We start from the raw sequence: 18,043 nt of genomic DNA on the forward strand, positions 1-18,043 counted from the left end.
TACCTTGAGGTTATCCACTATAAACCAGTGAACTTGTTTTAAGGATACAAAGACAATAAATGTAAACACACACACTGAACCTAATCAGGAGAAGCGTACTTTAGAACTGTCCCAATAAATGGACGAGTGCTTGAACACCAGTGTCCAAATGTACGGGATGAAGAATGCCTCAGGCTGGTCCTCCTCCACATAGCGGAACTTGAGCTCAGGAAACAACTGGAGGGCGAAAATGAGATGATGAATGTATAATGTATGTTTTAATGTATGCATGTTTGTACATCATGTACGTTTGACAAAAAGTGGAAAACACTACATGTATAAACAATTTTAAAAGGTGGGATCTATATTCATTTGGAGTTCCTACAACAGAAAACAAAATTATGAATTTGGAGTCATTACAGATCTTTGAATGACCTACAGATCGTCAACAGGACAATTTTTCTTTGTTTTTGGCTTAATTTTGCCTAAATGAGCTGGAAAGCACAGTACTACACTTAATTATGCCTCGGTGCACATGCGCGGTATATGGTATAGTGTGTGTGTGTGTGTGTAGCCTGCTACAGCTGCTCAGGGATCAACGAAGTGCAAGTAAGAGTTTCTATGGGCTTCTAGCCATGATTATAATTTGTGGATTTCGCTTGGTTCTCGAGTTATGCCTTAGTTTTGCTTACTTGGAATACCATTGCAGCCTTTTCAGAAGAGTGCGTAGCCAAACTTGTCCATGGAGTGTTGCTGCTCTACTTATTAGTTAGCTCTGCAATAGAACGCTAGCTATCGGTAGCTGCAGGAGTAAGAAGAGGGTTAGGGTTCTGCAAGGCTCTACTGCACTGATTTAGCAGCCATTAATTATAGACTTTGAACTTCGGCATCTATTTTAGTAACAATCGTGGTCGATCATTTCCCACTCTTTTGAGTCCTGCATGATTCTGCCTAGCCTGCATGCAGCAGCAAAAATGTTCATCATGATATCATCATGAGTGTATTAGCAATAGCTAGTAACTTTAATTTGGCACATCCACCAAGGCATCAGCACCCGCGGTACTTTCATTTTGTACACCAGTTATTTTTGTAACAACATTAAATTGTGTACTACACGCACATATGTACGTGTGTGTTCATGTACAGTGTACCCACCCTTAGCCTGTTCCTGGGCCAAGCCTTTGCAGTCTGCTCGATGGTGGACAGAACGTACTCGGAGGAGTAGGGGGAGGGGCCACTCTGCTCCAGCTTGGACGAGAAGAAGGACACCACCTTTAAGGGGAGGGGCATTAAGAAGTTTTGAAGCAAGTACACTTGTATGTCACGTAAAAAGTATACACTTATTTGGGTTGCTAGATATACATGTAGGCATTATGAAGTACATGCCTACTGTAAATATAATTATGTGTACATTATGACCACAAAGCTGGTCGCCCCTAAATGTGGGAGCAAAGTGGGTGTAACCAAAGATTATCGAGATGAATTGAAAAGGTTGGATAATCTCTTTGGGACATAATGATGTATGTGCGCAAATGAATATGCAACATAATAATTATGCTCACAGTTTCCATATTCTGCACAAGGTCCATGAGAGAGGGGTGTGACCGATAGGGCTCGAAGATCTCCCTCTGATAGAGGAGGGAGTATATGAGGTGGGGGTTATTGTGGAGGTTGTGTGTCAGACAAGAGTTGATGATCTCCAACACCATCTGAAGCACCTCCTCCAGAATCACACGGTCTGTCGTCTGTGTGTTTGTGGGAGGAGGGATTGTAACACACTTATCGTGAGTGTGCATGTGTATCATGTCCATGGAGTAGAACTACCCTTCAAATAAAAGGGATTTTGTTCAACTTCAACTACCTCTCCACATAGGACTACTCTGACCGTACGTATTCCCTTATAATAGTTTAATACGACCACTTTAAATTTAAATAGGAGATTTAGTACACGGTCTACACTAGCTGTATATAGTACCATTTTATTGTTTTACATAATTTGAATTGTGACAGTGAAGACTTACAGACAATAAGTGACAGCTAGTGTACACACTTACACAATCCGAGTCCAGGGAGGGTGTGTCGGGTGTTGTGGGTGTGGTCGGGGTGGACGGATCACTGCTGAGTCGCTCCGAGATCCTCTGATGCTTTTTAGCAAGAAGCTTAAACAAACTGGAGGGGGAAGAAGGAGAGGCACGTGAATATTACGTAATAATGACATGTACATGTACATGTATGTAATTAACAATTAACTCAAACACTTAGAATACTACTTACAGATAGTCGGACTGTATTATATGTACATTGAAGGATGTACATATAATAATTGCTTCTAAATAATTATACGTGGAAAGGGGGATAATAATTATAACCACAAACAACATAGACAACAATGAGGTACATGCACTTCTATTAGTTTACAAAGCAATCTCTTCACTCACTTGACGATTTTCCTGGCAGCGTCGAGGTGGAGAGAGTGAAAGTGAGAGGACATGTTAGCTAGTGCAGCCAGGCAGTTGGTGTGAAGGTACTTGTCCTACATTGTACAACAAGGGGTGCAGGGTTATACAAAACTGTAGGAAAGGGTAGATAAGAACATAAGTCATAACAACAGATTGAAGGCCAATGAAAGATCCATCATAGTCAATTGTGGGGAAAACATCTGAACGTATGCAAAAGTATTGTGCGCGAGGTGACTGACAGCAGCAGCCATGGAAGCTAGGCTGTGATACTAATTTCTTGCACTGGTTACTCTAGCATGTTGGAGAGGGGGGGGAGTTATCATGGCACAACAAGCCCCCGCAGAGAGATACCAACATGCACCAACTTTCTTTTAAAAATGTCAATCCCATAGATAGCTAGAGTATACAGTACGTACTGTACATGAACTAATACGTGTACATACAAATGTATAACAACTGAATTCATGTCTCACCCTGATGTGAGTGATGTTGACCTGTACGGTTTTGATCAGGATCATGACCATGAGACTGCCAAGGGGAACAGCTGCCAGCCGCCGCTCAACGTACCAGGGCACATTCGGCACTATCTGTGAATGAGGGAGTGTACGAGATGTGTGTGGAAACTTCGTAAAATGTATAACTACATGCATGTACATGTACACTGTTAGCCTCGTTCTCAGGCCGAGTTGTTTCTAAAATAACGCTACCATAGGCCTAGGATAGATTGTATCTGAGACTGGGCGTGTCTATAGCGATGGTAATCTGTGTAATAAAACATGCCGTAAATGCCTATTGAATTCATACTTTCACTGAAAATGCAGCTAGAAAGATAATAATAGTATGCTATCTAGTCCAGGTAGATTGAGCTACATGTAAATGGCTTCCAAGTTCATGGAATTAGTTGTACATGTTTAGTTTTGACAATGTAGACTCGACTATAAAATTTATAGATGCAAGCATGTAGATGCAAATGTGTGTGTGTGCGAGGTATGTAGTAGTGGTGGTCTATAATACGCTGGAGGACGAAACATGATCAACCATACCTTCTCGTGAATGGACTTATTGAAGCATTCATCCTGGCTGAGGATGAGTAGGATGATCAGCAACATGTACACGTGGTGGGAGCTCTCGTTACCGTGGTCATGCAGCTGTTTCAGTAGCGGCAAAACCTGATGAGGGGAAAATCAAGGAAATTAATTATGTGAATCACGAAAAAAAATTCTGTACACTACTCGTATCAAGAAAAGGCTGTATCAACAAAAAGGCCCTGTCATGTCTGCTTTTTGTTTGAAAATGTATTATGTTAGTACATGTCAGTATATACATGTATACTGCATGTATGGCCACTACATACAGCCTACCAATTGAATCACTTGTCCTCATGCATACATAGTAGTATATGGCACAGTCAATGTCTCACTAGTTGTTCGATGTCTGATCTTGAGAAAATGAAGCTGGCCACGTTGGGGTTGCCTTGTAGCAAGAGGTAGAGCAAGAGAGCGTGGGACTCATCATTCAGCTGGCTGCATGTGAGGGGGGTAATAATAAGACTAGTTTATATATACATCAACTGAACGAGGGAACCACAGAGTCTATTATGTATGAGGTTTAGAACATACTTTATTACAATACGATCGTGGTACATTTGTTTATAAGCTTTAACTATTATAGAGATCATCTTTAAGCTCGACACAAACATTACAAGTACAATAAATTAAGTAAACGATCAATCTACACACACTACTAATTAAAGGCAAGACTGACTCCCACCACATACACACCTGCACATGGTGAGGTAGATCTTCTCCAGACTAACAGAGAAAGAGCTCGTTCCTTTATCACCTCTCTCATCACTGAACGAACCCAGTGCGGTTCGATATGGGTTGTGTCCTCCGGCTTGTTGATGAGTCAGCACTAATAGCAGGAGGAGGGAGTCCTTGGCCAGTGGGGAATGGGTGGGGTCTGCAGAGGCCACGCCCCTGTTCAGGGTGACTAGAGACCATAGTCCAGCTGTGTGTGTACATTTGGGAGGGGGAGGTAAATCGTGCACACACAAATTATCCATGATGAGCTTAACAGCAAATACATATACTCACCATGGGCTACATGTATATTGGCTATATCTGTGTGTGTCCACACACGATACTAAGCTACGAGAACTCTAAGTGGCATTCTACATGTATTTTGTAATGATTGCGCACTGCACAGTGGTAATTGCAGCATCTGACTGTACCTGTGACTGAGGAGATCAGGCCAGGACCTTGGGATCGGTGAGGGGGGAGAGGCGGCTGGGAGATCACATGATCCAACAAACGATGCACTAACACTGAGGCAAGGTCACTGGAGAGAGAGGGATGTACAGTACATGTAAATAAAGTTACAGTGCTGGTCTCTGAGATGTATTTGTACAGTAGAGCGAAATAAACACTTGGGATCAGCCATTAGTCCTCTATAGAAAGGCTGCCAAAATAAATATTATTGATTCTTCGAGAAAGGGATCTCATCCCATACAGGATTTTGAAGTTGAGGGGGAAGTAAAAGGGGGGGTCTAAAAAGGTCACCAGCAAATGTTGTTACAAAAAAGGTCAACTGTTATTTCAATAATGCAACATTGCCGGCTACGAAAACTCAGGGACATACCTGTATTATTTTGTTATTTAGATGGTTTTATGTGATTTCTGAATGCACATTTTAGGGGGGGGGGGGGGGGGGAGAAATTTGAGCCTGAGGGGGTTCCATGACACTTAATTTACAGGCTAAGGAATGGTATGGCTCCTAAGCAAACATTGCCAATGGCCTATCTTAACTGCATAATTATAAAACACACAATCAAACTAACTTTCTAATCGTGAGGATGTGTCGTACGAATATCCCACTGGCCGTCTGAGGTCGAACTTGGGAGGACAGAAAGACGAGGAGAAGATGTACAGCCTCCAGGTGGACATCATAGGTAAACGGGCTGAGATAATCAGCAATTTTTTGCTAGTACTAAAGTCACCCAAGTACCTATTTTTCTACCTCAAAAAACTCCTTTAGAGAGCTCACAAGCTAAGAGTGGTAATTGGGACTGTTAATCTAGGTAGCTAAATGTAGCTGCATGACCAATAATGGAGTAATGTCATGTGAACACCAGTGTTGTAATGTAAGAGAACTTCGTTGTGTATAAAAATTATACACATGTACAAATAGACAATACTCACGTAAACACTTACATGTACAATATACATGTAGACAGCAATCATGCAATACACAATGTTTCAACTGTATGAGTTATGAGTGTTCAGTATGTTAGTGAGTACTCACCCTAAAGACACGTGACAAAGCAATGAGGCCACACCTTCCACCAGCCGTTGAGAAGGCAGACCCCCCTCATTGATCCCACTACCACCCACAGAGGGTACCCTCGTCTGAAGGATATGCCCTGCAGTCTGTTGTGCTAGTGACTCCAAAATTGGATTGCTAACTGCCTCAGATACACTCGTACTTTTTTTACTTGTGCCATACGCTGCTGTTTCGTTACTGTGTGTGGGCGTGGAGTTTTGAGGGAGTGACGGTGTGGAGGTGTGTAAAGTGTGAGGCTCAAGGGATGTGAGTTGTGGGATGGTGGTGGAGCCATCAAGATGGAGGGCTGCGTCGCTCTCAGAGTGTTTCTCAAGGAGGTGCTTGAGAGAGACGCGAATAATGAACAGGGCGTTGTGGACACGCCACGTCGAGAGGTTGCTGAGAAAGACAAGAGAATCATGTTATTCTGTCTGTGTGCAGTAAATACATTTATTGTTTTGAATGGATTTACTGTAGATCTTCGAGTTTGTAGAGTACGTTACATTACATGTACATGATTATGGTCAAAGTGGCTGCTCTGAAAGTAGTATATTATTCTGAGTCTATACTGCATACATGTACCTAGCCTCGTCCCTAGTTGGCGAACTAGTGTTGTTTTGGAGACAACTCGGCCTGGGAACGAGGCTAACTGCATATCCAGCAACACTCACACACTGACCCCCTCTCACACAACTCACACAACTAACCCCCTCACCTCTCACACTCACACACTGACCCCCTCTGGCTCACCTCTCACACAACTAACCCCTCACCTCTCACACACTGACCCCCTCTCTGGCTCACCTCTCACACAACTAACCCCTCACCTCTCACACACTGACCCCCTCTGGCTCACCTCTCACACAACTAACCCTCTCACCTCTCACACAACTAACCCCTCACCTCTCACACACTGACCCCCTCTGGCTCACCTCTCACACAACTAACCCTCTCACCTCTCACACAACTAACCTCCTCACCTCTCACCTCTCACACAACTAACCTCCTCACCTCTCACACTCTCACACAACTAACCCCCTCACCTCTCACACTCCTTCTGCTCCCTGAGTGAGGCGGCCTTCTCCAGACACAAGAACACCAGAGTACGAAAGTTACCAGACAAATGGTGGTTTCTCACTGCAGGACAAATATTACGGTAGTCAAGCAGATTTTACACATTACTGAATAACAAAAATGGGCTTGAAGCCTACCACTATTTCTCGGTGTCAAATACAGGTACATGTAGGTATAGATGTCCATGTAATTGGAGCGAGCGAACAAGCCCCACAGTGAAGACTATGATGCTGACCAAAAATCCGTCTTGGTACCGTTCTTATCGACAAGCTTTATTCATTATAACGATCTTTATTGACTACAGTGAATCATGTTTTCTTATCTTTTAAAATACCGCATTACTCCTTGTCGTACAGTATAAATATGTCAGATCAAAGAGGACAGAGGCAACAAGTAACAATTATACCACACTGACGTCACCACTAATTGATCTCATTGGTCAACAGCTGTATAATACATAAATAACATACAGCCCCAGGCATACACAGTTTTTAAGGTGTTTTCAGTAAGCAAAGAGAAAAGAGCCGTGCTTGACGATACTAAGACCCCAAAGCGACACCAGAAACAGCTCTCCAACAAGTTGGCTAAGCCTTCATGGGTCCATGGACGTGGTTTAGATACAAGAAGAGCTTGCAACTCCAGTAAGGGCGTCGAATGGCCAATGCTTGGACTTTCGAGTATCTGTAGGAGTCAACGTGTTGCTCAACTATATAGCTCTTTGACGGTTGCAAAATCCGTAGTCTTGCTATTTTTGTAGTCTGCATCGTGGATTGAATTGTTGCTAGGAGGAGGTCCTTTTATAATGCTGCGGTCACATTATGGTATCAGGAAGATATATACCACCTATATAAGAGAAGGAATAAGCACCCATATATACTCCACTACCGTGGTTACTCCAAGGCGTATGTAACCATGGTAACCATCATATACATATCTGAGAACGATGTCATCACACAGGTTACCTTACCTTGGTTTGCTGTTCCTTCTGTAAATAAAGTACCTGATAGCCTCTCTAAGAGTATATGATCTACAACTTTGTCCATCCTTCCTGCTGCTACATCTAACATGAGCAACGAATAGAGTCTAGAGTCTGCTTATCCATGTGCTTTAATCACTTCATCCATTACTTTTTTGTACAATAAAATGTTCATACTATGTAAATACATTATCATAGCCACAAGTGCAAGCCTCGATTTGAGACGCGAGTGGGCGTAGATACGAGTGAAAACTCGCTGTTCACGATTATACGCCCATTCCCTAATAAGCCTAAAGTTCTTGCAGAAAGGGTGGACGTATTTTCACTCGGGTACGGTAATGGTTAGACTCACCTAGTGTCTCCAGCAGAGGTCTGGCAGCTTCTTCCAGGAGCTTGGACTCAGCACTGTGGAATGAGGTATGGTTTTATTACAGCAACCCACGCAATACTGTGAAGTTTTATCCCTAATCCTCAATATATGCTCCAATTGATACTATAATTATTAGCATTTTAGAAAGACTTGTGGAAGATTTTAATCGATGGACATAAAAAATAATTCTCCAATCGACCTACACAGGGGCCTATAAAAAATACATCAAAACTGTTGGCATGCGCACCCTCACACACACACACATACTAGCCACTATGTATACCGCCTCTCCCCCCTTCCCGGCCCCATGCCCAATGGGCACACGTACACAGAGTCGGTAGGGGTGGCATAAGAGAAGGAGAGTAGTTGGTCCCAGAAGTTGTCTCCTGGCTCGATCTTTCCCTCTCCCACAAACCTCTGAAGAACAATGTTCTCTCTCAGCTTGGAAAGACTTGTGGAAGATGAAACACCCATGAATATCGATATAGCTAGCTAGCTAGCTAGACAAGCCTCCGATATACTATGTGTCGACCAAATAGAAAACATTCGGGGCTGGTGCGCGAGATTTTTTTAAATTTTACACAAGTACCCGCCAGCAAATTGGACCCCGCTGGCCACGCCCATTATTTAATTTCACTTCTTTTTTTCTGGCCTAAGGGTATGTACGTACGTACGTACGTACGTGTAGCCAGAGATATGTAAGTACTTGTACTTTATCTCTGGTGTAGCTAGCTGCTGTTCTCGCGAAAATGGATAATGTAACTGTACATATACTTGCCAGAGATGGTGACTTGACTGCTATGCGAGCTGCGATTAGAAGGGGAGATGATGTCAACAGTGTGAGTGTAAGCTGGGAAAGTCTGTTTTGCTAGCTGTCGTGCATGCTATGACCGTAGTTGATGAGATATAGTATTAATCGCAGTGCCAACGTGCAACGTACTCAGCCCAACAACTGATTATCATAAAAGTTTTATCGTTTGCCCATTTGTATGTTTTGTTGTTGCCTGCGCGTACGCGTGCATCAAGAATTATGATTCATGTGCTCGTGGACAAGAATTCAGTAGAAAATGGATTGGGTGGGACTATTGTTTTGGTTCATGTGTGGATTTTAATCTGCCGTCACTCAACTATGAGCTGTAGCTTGCTGAAAGATAGAGTTAGTGTTATGTACTTTCGTGCGTGGGCGGATGGCGATATTGCTGACGTTACTCCCCCCCCTTCAAAGGTGATGTACATTCGTAACTATTCTCGACATGGCGTCAGATGCAACCATTCTATTGCTATTGTAGTAAATAATGCCGATCCCTTTCCTTTACTTTATGGTCACAGACATGTTGTTAAAAGTTACTGTATGCTCTCACTCTTGTAGTTTGAGTGTACTCCATTCTATTGGGCAGTCATGGGAGGTCACACTGACTGTGTTACAGAGCTGCTCTCCTCAGGAGCCGTAGTGAACCTGACTGATGAGGTGAGTATCTGATATTGAACTGTATATAGGCAGCATGTTCGTGACCATCACATCATTTGCTAGTGATGGTTGTGGGTGGTCCCTATGAGATGATGACCCAAGGCACTAACATGATTTAAATTGCTAGTGTGTTGCACTGCATCCTTAATTTGTACACAGTCATTGATGTGGCCGACATTTTCAATTTACTGAACACTGAGCACCATGCACCAGCTTTAATATTATAGGCACTACATACATGTACAGTTGTAGGTACGTGTTCTGATAATTATGCCTCGGTGCGCATGCGCAAGCGAGGTATACGGTAATGTGTTTGTGTGTCTGTGTAGACTGCTACAGCTGCTCCAGGATGAATCAAGTGCAAGTAAGAGTTTCTATAGGCGTCTAGTCATGTTTACTTGGATTTCAATTTGTGGATTTGCAAAATAATGCTTCGTTCTCGAGTTATAGTTTTGCTTACTTGGAATGCCATTGCAGCCTTTTCAGAAGAGCACGTAGCCAAACTTGTTTACCGAGTGTTACTTAGTAGTTAGCTCTGCACTACAGCGCTAGCTATGGGTAGCTGCAAGAGTGAGAAGAGAGCTGCAAGGCTCTGCTGATGCAGCCATTAATTTTAGACTTGAACTTTTGGCATCGATTGTTTTTAACAACGATCATGGTCGATCATTACCCACTCTTTGAGTTGCATGCAGCAAGTTCATCATGTCTATAAAAGCTATTAGTAGCTTTATGTTATGTAGCTTTGGCATCTCCACCGAGGCATCAGCACCTGAGGTGCTTTCATTACGTTCATAATTATGTTGACCTATAAATTTGAAATGAATTAATAACAGAACCATAACCTCATTATGGATTGTTGCATTTTTTGCTTGTCGCCGATTACTTTATTTATAGCCTTCGAGCTATCACACAGATGTGTTGTCAAAAGTTACTGTTATTACTCTCATAATTATGCTATCTTGTAGTTTGGGCGTACTCCACTCTGGGGGGCAGCCAACCATGGTCACGCTGACTGTGTTAGAAAGCTGCTCTCCTCAGGAGCTGTGGTGGACCTGGCTAGCAATGTGAGTATCTTAAAACTGATATGATATGTATATAGGCAATAGTTCATTAGGAACAGTATGTTTGTGACCATCACATCATTTGGTAGTTACGGAATTATTTGCATGCATGTACAATTATGTTTTGCCTGAGGCTAGCTTATTTGTGTCCAGGGTGACAAACTGGGCTGCAGAAATTGTCTTGATATGGCTGTTATACAAAACCTAAGCTGAAACTGTACTTACATTTGTTAAATGGAGGCTGCAAAAGATGAAATACAGTACGTGGTACTCTTTTAATTAATGTAACCAGGAGTGCATGATTCATGCACTCCTGACGTAACATATCACGGATAGTTGCGTTTTTACTCTTTGCTAATCCTGTTTCTTTACTAGTCTATCACACAGATTGTCGTCATAACCTATTGCATGCTCTCACTCTTGTAGGATCATGGGTGGACTCCCCTCAGGATGGCTGCCAGTAGTGGTCACATTGACTGTGTTAGGGAGCTGCTCTCCTCAGGAGCTGTGGTGGACCTGGCTGACAAGGTGAGTATCTGATACTGAATTGATGTATCTATAGGCATTTCTGTACTGTAAAAAAATTATTTGTATTTTATACCATCAAGTTTATAATTCCCTGGGAAACTATGAGATTATGGCTCATAATTCCCTGCTAAACACACACAAGTGGGATCTAAATAGTGCATCACACAGACGTGTTGTCAAACAGTTACTGTATGCTCTCACTCTTGTAGTATGGGCGTACTCCACTCCATGGGGCAGCCAGTGGAGGTCACACTGGCTGTGTTAGAGAGCTGCTCTCCTCAGGAGCCATGGTGGACCTGGTTGATGAGGTGAGTACACATATCTGTTACTAAACTGATAATGTCTACAAGACCCACAAAAACATTTGCAATGTGAAGAATTGCTAGGATTGGCCGGTGGCTGCTCTCTTTTTGAGCAACGATGATTTGAGGCCAACCCGAGCCCCTTAAATGGTCAGCCTAAATGGCGGAATTTTCTAGGTAAGCCTAAGAGGTAATGTGCCTCGTGAAAGCAATCGCAAATTTGAGAAAAATGCCCATGGCTAAAACTTTAGTTGGTTGGAAATTGGTTGCTTGTGCACTGAGGAAAAGCTTCTCATGAAACGTACTTACATGTACATGTAAGCCAAACCAACTAAATAACATGTTTTAAAGACTTTCATCAACAATATATGGATCAAGCGCAGGCCGATAAAAAAATCTTAAGGGAGAGAGTGGTAACAAATAAGCCTTATTAGGGTATGAGGTGGGAGGTGGGTGTTTTTTATATTTTCACAAAAAGAGACCCGCTTGCATCGGTGAAGCATGCAATTAAGTTGGCTTGGCCTTTTTTAGTCAGTCACTCATTTGCCGTGAAATGTGATTAATGTGTACTTTTTCAAAATAATGTCTCTGTATTTGAATGTGACAATTTTTTTATTATATCATTCTCATAATAACACACAAAATAACACACACTCATACAAATGCAAACTATAGCTGTGCAGTTTTCACATGCATGTGACCTTTCCCTGCAGAGATATACAATTTAAACATAGAGGAAAATACTTTAAAAGTTCTAAAAAGTTACAGGAGTATAATTATAGCCTCTTTTTCGGAAACTTTACGGGGCCTCCTTGTTGAGGCCTTGTGAAGGAGGCTAAGGAGTATACCATATTTTCGCGTGTATTAATTTCTGCTATTTCTGCTATTTCTGCGAATGAGAGTATAATTGCAAAAATTAGTACTCGCAAATAATTGGCCGCCCTCTTGTTTAATGTATCCAGATCGACATTTTGCAAAAAATTATACCAGCAAAATGTACAAAATCGTAAAACGCAAACAAACCTACCTGTGAAAATATGTCACCTTAAGGTAGTGCTAATCCTATAGTTAGCCTACTGTGTGGTTTTAATTGGGGCGAGCGAAGCGAGTCCCTTAGTTAGTCATGCACGTGGTCTGGGTGGTGTATGTATGTATGTATGTATGTATGTCCACCGTGGACCGGCATACGATATTTGCTTTTGTGACTCGTGATCCTTTACCAATTTCTACGTGAGTCAATAACTTTAGCTCGATAAAGATATGAATAGCGACAAAACTAGCGATAAGCAGGATCCTCAGAAACAGCTAAAAAGAGAGAAAGGAGGCTTGCTACACCCAGAGAAAGATACAGGGCACACAGGAGCAGCAGGAAGTGAAGGTAACTGACTCAAACGGTTCTGCAGGTGTTTGCCTAACATAAATAAATGTTGTTTAGAAAGTGCACAAGCCAGCAGAAAGTGGCCAAATGTTCATTACACTTACAGAGACTCCAGAGGCCACACAGGCACGCTTGAAGCAATACATGCAGGCATAGGCATACAGAGTGAATCCCGACATGCCTCTATTCGAACAATCTACTGTTCAATCCAAGATGCTGTTTATATCTGCAGTCATGCCAATAATGTCCATCTATCGATTACCACTTGGACAATACAAGGTTTTGGTGGTATTTAGTAAACAACTGAGGGTCAACTGAGTAAATGACTGAGGGTCTTTACTAAACAACTGAGGGTATTTAGTAAATGACTGAGGGTTACTTAGCAAATAACTGAGGGATTCTCTTCAGTGAGTAAAAGTCAATACTAGGCATTTGTCTACTCCTCTTAACAGAGTGTGAATTCATCTGGGCACAGTATAGCCTCGGTCCCATGCCGATTTTTTTTAATAGAACGAAGTTGTAAAATACGGCCTGGTATTGATTGTATCTGGGTGTGGCAGGAACCGGAAACCAAAGCAGAGATTCTTCACACTTTGTTTCCTGTCATATTCCCCGTATAAGTTTAATACCGTAATTTAGCTCCGTGTATGCTCTGGAGTAACTAAAATCTAGCCATAGATTATCTAGCTAGCTAGCTACTGCAAGTTTAAGTTGTTCAGATTAACGTATACAATGTCTGCTTCACAAGAAGGCCCCACTCATTGCAGAACAGGCCCAGCTCTTATCAGAAGGAAGAAAAGTCTTTGCCATGGTTTTCAACATGGTATGGTAAATCTCTTGCTTTCACTCACTGCCCTTTGTGATGGACTACAAACTAGTAGGTAGGACCAACACTGCCGGCCCTTGTCGACAGGTGTGTTGTTCTTGCAAATCTATCTGCTTCTTGTTTCTTGGTTCCTAACCACACCCCCAGATACAATCAACACCAGGCCTAGTTGTCGGCCTAGCTAGAAACAGCTCGGCCTGGAATCGAGGCTAGGCACAGTAGAGCTCTAGCTATATAGGTACAGAATTCTAGAAGAAGTCGTGCACACTGTGCATGCGCACAACCTTGTGCTCATGCACACCTCCCTAATACCAGGAGCAGATTACAGATCAGTCAGTTATTGACTACGTAAATACCCTCAATCATAATACTAAATATTCCCTCAGTCATTTACTAAATACCCTCAGTTGTTTACTAATTATATACCCTCAGTTGTTTAGTAAATACCACCAAAACCTTTTGTCATCAATATTTTGACACAAACGGCACCCCATAGTTTCCATCCTCTTCCTTTACTTTATTTATGGTCTAGCTAGCTATCACACAGATGTGTTGTTAAAATTTTACTGTATGCTCTCACTCTTGTAGAAAGGATGGACTCCACTCTTTTCGGCAGTCATGGGAGATCACACCGACTGTGTGAGAGAGCTGCTCTCCTCAGGAGCCGAGGTGGACCTGGCTAAGGTGAGTTCTGATACAATACTGATATGTATACAATGTATAGGCAGCATGTTCGTGACCAGAACGCTGAGCAACATGCACCAGCTGGGTGTATGTGTATAATTTACCTACATGCCAGCTGGGTGTATGTGTATGTGTATAATTTACCTACATGTATATTCATAATGTAGGTAAAGGAAAGGGGTTGGCAACAGAAGTAACTCACGTGATCATTTAAATTTGGTTGTACGTAGATAGTAGAAAATGTATGGAGCCCAATCCTATGCACTTGATTTGTGCCTTGCCTACTACTTGTATATACAAATGTAAATGTCCCCTTAAACATTCTAATAACAAAGCACATAGTTTCATTTTTTGCTCGTTGCCAATCCCGTTCCTATTTATGGTCTAGCTATCACAGATGTGTTGTTAAAAGTTAACTATGTGCTCTCGTTTGTGTAGAGTGGGTGCACCCCACTCTATATGGCATCCTTCAATGGTCACACCGGCTGTGTTAGAGAACTGCTCTCCTCAGGAGCTGTGGTGGACCTGGCTGATGAGGTGAGTATCTGTATAGGCAGCATGTTAATTCGTGGGCCATCACATCATTATTTTGGTAATTGCATGCGTACAAATATGGGCATTTTCACCAGTTCTTAGGTTCTTAGTAATAATCAGAGGAGGTAAGTCGAGGTCAACAGGGTCACTTTTAATGATCATCTTGTTCTGGATTATTGACCTTTGCTTGGATATAGCAGCTACCGTTTCTGATCGTTAATTTTCCTGCTTGGAAAGCTTGCTATACCTAGATCTATCCAGTGCAGCACACCAGTACATCAACATTTATACCCTAGCTACTGAAGGCTAATTTCCGTATAATTATTATGGCTTCAAAGAATGCAATTAACGGTCAAAAAAAGGTCAAAGGTTGCAATTAAATCTAGGATATTCTCTCAAGCTGGTTCATCTGGGGTGCGATAGCTCAACTGATTTCTGCTATGATTTATGAAGAGGATGAAGCTACATGTAGTGGTGATGTATAAACTAAGTCAGTTTTACATGTAAAACATAAGCCCATGTGGAGTTTTAATTTGTGACCTTTTGACATTACTTCTTCTGGTGATTAATGCACGGGTATAGCTATCAGATGGGCTAGAAACCTTCAATCGAACTTTCTATCTACTTCCTTCTATCCACTTCCATTCGTTGTGGTGTCATTGTTTTACTGAGCATACACGTTGTTATCCTGCGTTAGCCGGTATCTGGCTACCGGTTAGCGCATGCGCAAGCAGTCAATACCAGGCCCACTCTTCGAGAAAGTGCGGCCTGGGATCGAGACTAATATTTAGGTAGTAACTGGCTTAATATGTATGACTCACTCTTAGAAATTTAGAGCAGTAATTCATAATAATTATTATGGGCCTGATAAATTATGCTCGGAATAATTTTGTGTCTAAAGAAAAGTTTGGGAATCAATGTCCATTTTTGGTAAATCATTACATTAAGTTTTGCATGACGATGTTCTCAGGGCAAAAAATGTGCGAAGGTGAATATAGTGCGAAGGTGAATATTATGGATCAGTTCATATCAAATACCGTATACATGTAGCGTGACATTTTCGCTGATTTCGTGGGTTAACAATCCTATATACACGAAAATTGTTAGAATTATTTGCAAAGATGAAAGACGTGGCTTCCGGTAAGCAGTCATTCCACAAAGTATAAGTGCCTCGAAAATTTCGCGCTATACGGTATGAGAATCATGATAATTACTATGTCTTACATGTATGTCAGTTGTGTGCTGTGTTTATGTCTAATTTATATTACAGTGGAACCTCCATAAAACGGACACCATTGGGGAACAGCCTTTTGGCCGTTATAGAGAGGTGGTCTTTGGGAGGTTTCGATTGCCAGCTACATGTATGTATGCTCTATGAGTCATTTCTCGCTGAAAACGAATCTTGGAGCTTTGCTAATTGATTCTTAGGCTCATGACAAAAGGCTGTAGCTTCAGCTAGATTTTCACGATTGTGCAAAATAATGCTATCTCAGCAATAATTTTTTGCTAATTCTGGGTGTGGCTGTCCGTTATTTTCCATTGCTAAAGCTGATTAGGAATGCTCGTTATACGGAGTAGAGAGGTGGCTGCTCCTGAGAGGTTGCTTAACATTGAAGTCGTTGTAGTTTCAATCCGGACCTGAGCTTTTGGCTGTTATATAGCGTGTGGTTGCTCTTCGGAGGTGGTCGTTAATGGAGGTTCCACTGTATGTCACGTTTTGGGGGAATAATCTGCAAGAATTGAAAAATGGGTGAAAAATAAAGCATAATTTATCAGGGCCTATAGCTGTGAATGTCTGTATTGTTCAATTCATTACTGTGTCTCCACTCTTGTAGGTTGGGGACACTGCACTCATAAAGGCAGTCGAAATGGGAGAGGAAGATACTGTAAGGGAGCTTCTCTCATCAGGGGCTTCCGTTTTCTGCAGTAATTCAGTGAGCACATGCATGTACTTTATAGAGTATACATGCAGTGTTATAACGGACTCTCTAAATAGCGGACAGCGTGCCTTGTACCAACTGCTTTTACTATCTAACTAGTGTACTTGCAACCCCAAATAGCGGACACCTCTAAACTCTGGCAAGTTACCTGCACGAAAAACACATTAATAGCAGAATAATCTCCTATAATGGACAAAGGGTGTGGTGGTTTTAGATATCTACAAGAATGGCGTCCCCTACCTGCTGCTCCACAGCACGCATGCAGTCTGAGCTGGATATCATACCTATCAAGTAATTTTTATGCCTCGGTGCGCATGCGCAAGCGAGGTAGTTAATGACTGCATGAACAGAGGTGTCATTTGTACCCAAACAGAAATAATTATAATACCCAACCTCTTAATTTGCAATTATCGTTGCTAGTATTGCTTGTCAGCAAAGTACTTGCCATTATTATGCATTAGACCACTTTACCTCTTACAATCCTCTTACAATCCCTTAATAATTGTGATCATCATCACAGGATGGAGAGACTGCTTTGATATTGGCCAAGTCATGCCCTTCAGTATTAAAGCTTTTGGAGGAAGCTGCTGAATCACATCAATAATGCGTCATGTGTGTTTTTAGTTCAAGACTTTTGTGTGGAACGAATAAAAAAATATAATGTATTATTACTTTCACCGATATAAGATTATTTTCACTGATATAAGCTCATACTTTTCTTTGAGAAATAAATAACTATGCTGGAGGATTTCCAGTGGTGTTCTTCAAGTTTGCCTCTTGAAATCACTAGAAGTCGATCATGATGGGGAAGCTCATCCATAACAATTCCACGTTGGTAATGTAATTTAGTGGTCTTAATCACTATTGCCTCACCCCGGGGATTAGACCAATCACATGCATGATCTAATCCCCTGGTGTATACAGAGGAGGAGGTACGTACGACACGAGTACCTCGGTTATGTTTTATCACGTTCAAAATTCAACAATTAAAGTCATTGTTGCGTGACTGACTTATTAACTTTTTAAGTTTAGCCTGAACGAGTTACTCGTGTCGGACCTCCTGAGTCCTCCTCAGCACATCGTTATGGTATACATGTAGTTCCTAGTACGACACAGGCCCGGGTTATGTGGGGATTAATTAGG

The 18,043-nt window shown here is 41.9% G+C and overlaps 2 protein-coding genes across 3 annotated transcripts; one reads left to right on the forward strand and one right to left on the reverse strand.

Moving 5' to 3' along the window:
• On the reverse strand, positions 1-8,750 carry LOC135335746 (dymeclin-like). Of its 2 annotated transcripts, XM_064531288.1 has the most exons (15): positions 8,508-8,750; positions 8,162-8,214; positions 6,803-6,896; positions 5,742-6,158; positions 5,278-5,397; positions 4,672-4,778; positions 4,220-4,448; positions 3,859-3,961; positions 3,482-3,607; positions 2,912-3,025; positions 2,418-2,512; positions 2,034-2,148; positions 1,542-1,724; positions 1,135-1,251; positions 1-216 (listed from the first exon to the last, which is right to left on the reverse strand). In XM_064531288.1, the coding sequence occupies exons 1-15, from the start codon at positions 8,651-8,653 to the stop codon at positions 85-87; spliced, it is 2,151 nt and encodes a 716-aa protein (XP_064387358.1). In that variant the 5' UTR covers positions 8,654-8,750; the 3' UTR covers positions 1-84. The 2 variants fall into 2 exon arrangements, with proteins under 2 accessions (XP_064387358.1, XP_064387359.1); XM_064531289.1 differs by lacking the exons at positions 8,162-8,214; positions 8,508-8,750 and adding an exon at positions 6,971-7,709.
• An 82-nt stretch (positions 8,751-8,832) lies between these two features.
• LOC135335749 (serine/threonine-protein phosphatase 6 regulatory ankyrin repeat subunit C-like) lies at positions 8,833-17,606 on the forward strand. Its single transcript, XM_064531291.1, has 9 exons — positions 8,833-9,024; positions 9,549-9,647; positions 10,613-10,711; positions 11,135-11,236; positions 11,446-11,544; positions 14,331-14,426; positions 14,865-14,963; positions 16,796-16,894; positions 17,421-17,606. Exons 1-9 carry the CDS (start codon positions 8,929-8,931, stop codon positions 17,502-17,504), a joined length of 873 nt encoding a protein of 290 aa, XP_064387361.1. The 5' UTR covers positions 8,833-8,928; the 3' UTR covers positions 17,505-17,606.
• The last annotated feature ends 437 nt before the right edge of the window (positions 17,607-18,043 follow it).

This window comes from Halichondria panicea, chromosome 5, assembly GCF_963675165.1.
Source record: "Halichondria panicea chromosome 5, odHalPani1.1, whole genome shotgun sequence".
In the NCBI taxonomy this organism is placed as follows: Eukaryota; Metazoa; Porifera; class Demospongiae; order Suberitida; family Halichondriidae; genus Halichondria; species Halichondria panicea.

Excerpts from the sequence above, each read along its gene's own strand:
- LOC135335746 (XM_064531288.1), bottom strand. The coding sequence starts at position 8,653 with ATGGGTGTTTCATCTTCCACAAGTCTTTCCAAGCTGAGAGAGAACATT. Across the intron at positions 5,398-5,741 it reads CTTTGTCACGTGTCTTTAGG|CCCGTTTACCTATGATGTCC; the intron begins GTGAGTACTCAC and ends TGATTATCTCAG. Across the intron at positions 4,779-5,277 it reads CACATCCTCACGATTAGAAA|TGACCTTGCCTCAGTGTTAG; the intron begins GTTAGTTTGATT and ends CTCTCTCTCCAG.
- LOC135335749 (XM_064531291.1), top strand. The coding sequence starts at position 8,929 with ATGGATAATGTAACTGTACATATACTTGCCAGAGATGGTGACTTGACT. Across the intron at positions 9,025-9,548 it reads ATGATGTCAACAGTGTGAGT|TTTGAGTGTACTCCATTCTA; the intron begins GTAAGCTGGGAA and ends TCACTCTTGTAG. Across the intron at positions 14,427-14,864 it reads CCGAGGTGGACCTGGCTAAG|AGTGGGTGCACCCCACTCTA; the intron begins GTGAGTTCTGAT and ends TCGTTTGTGTAG.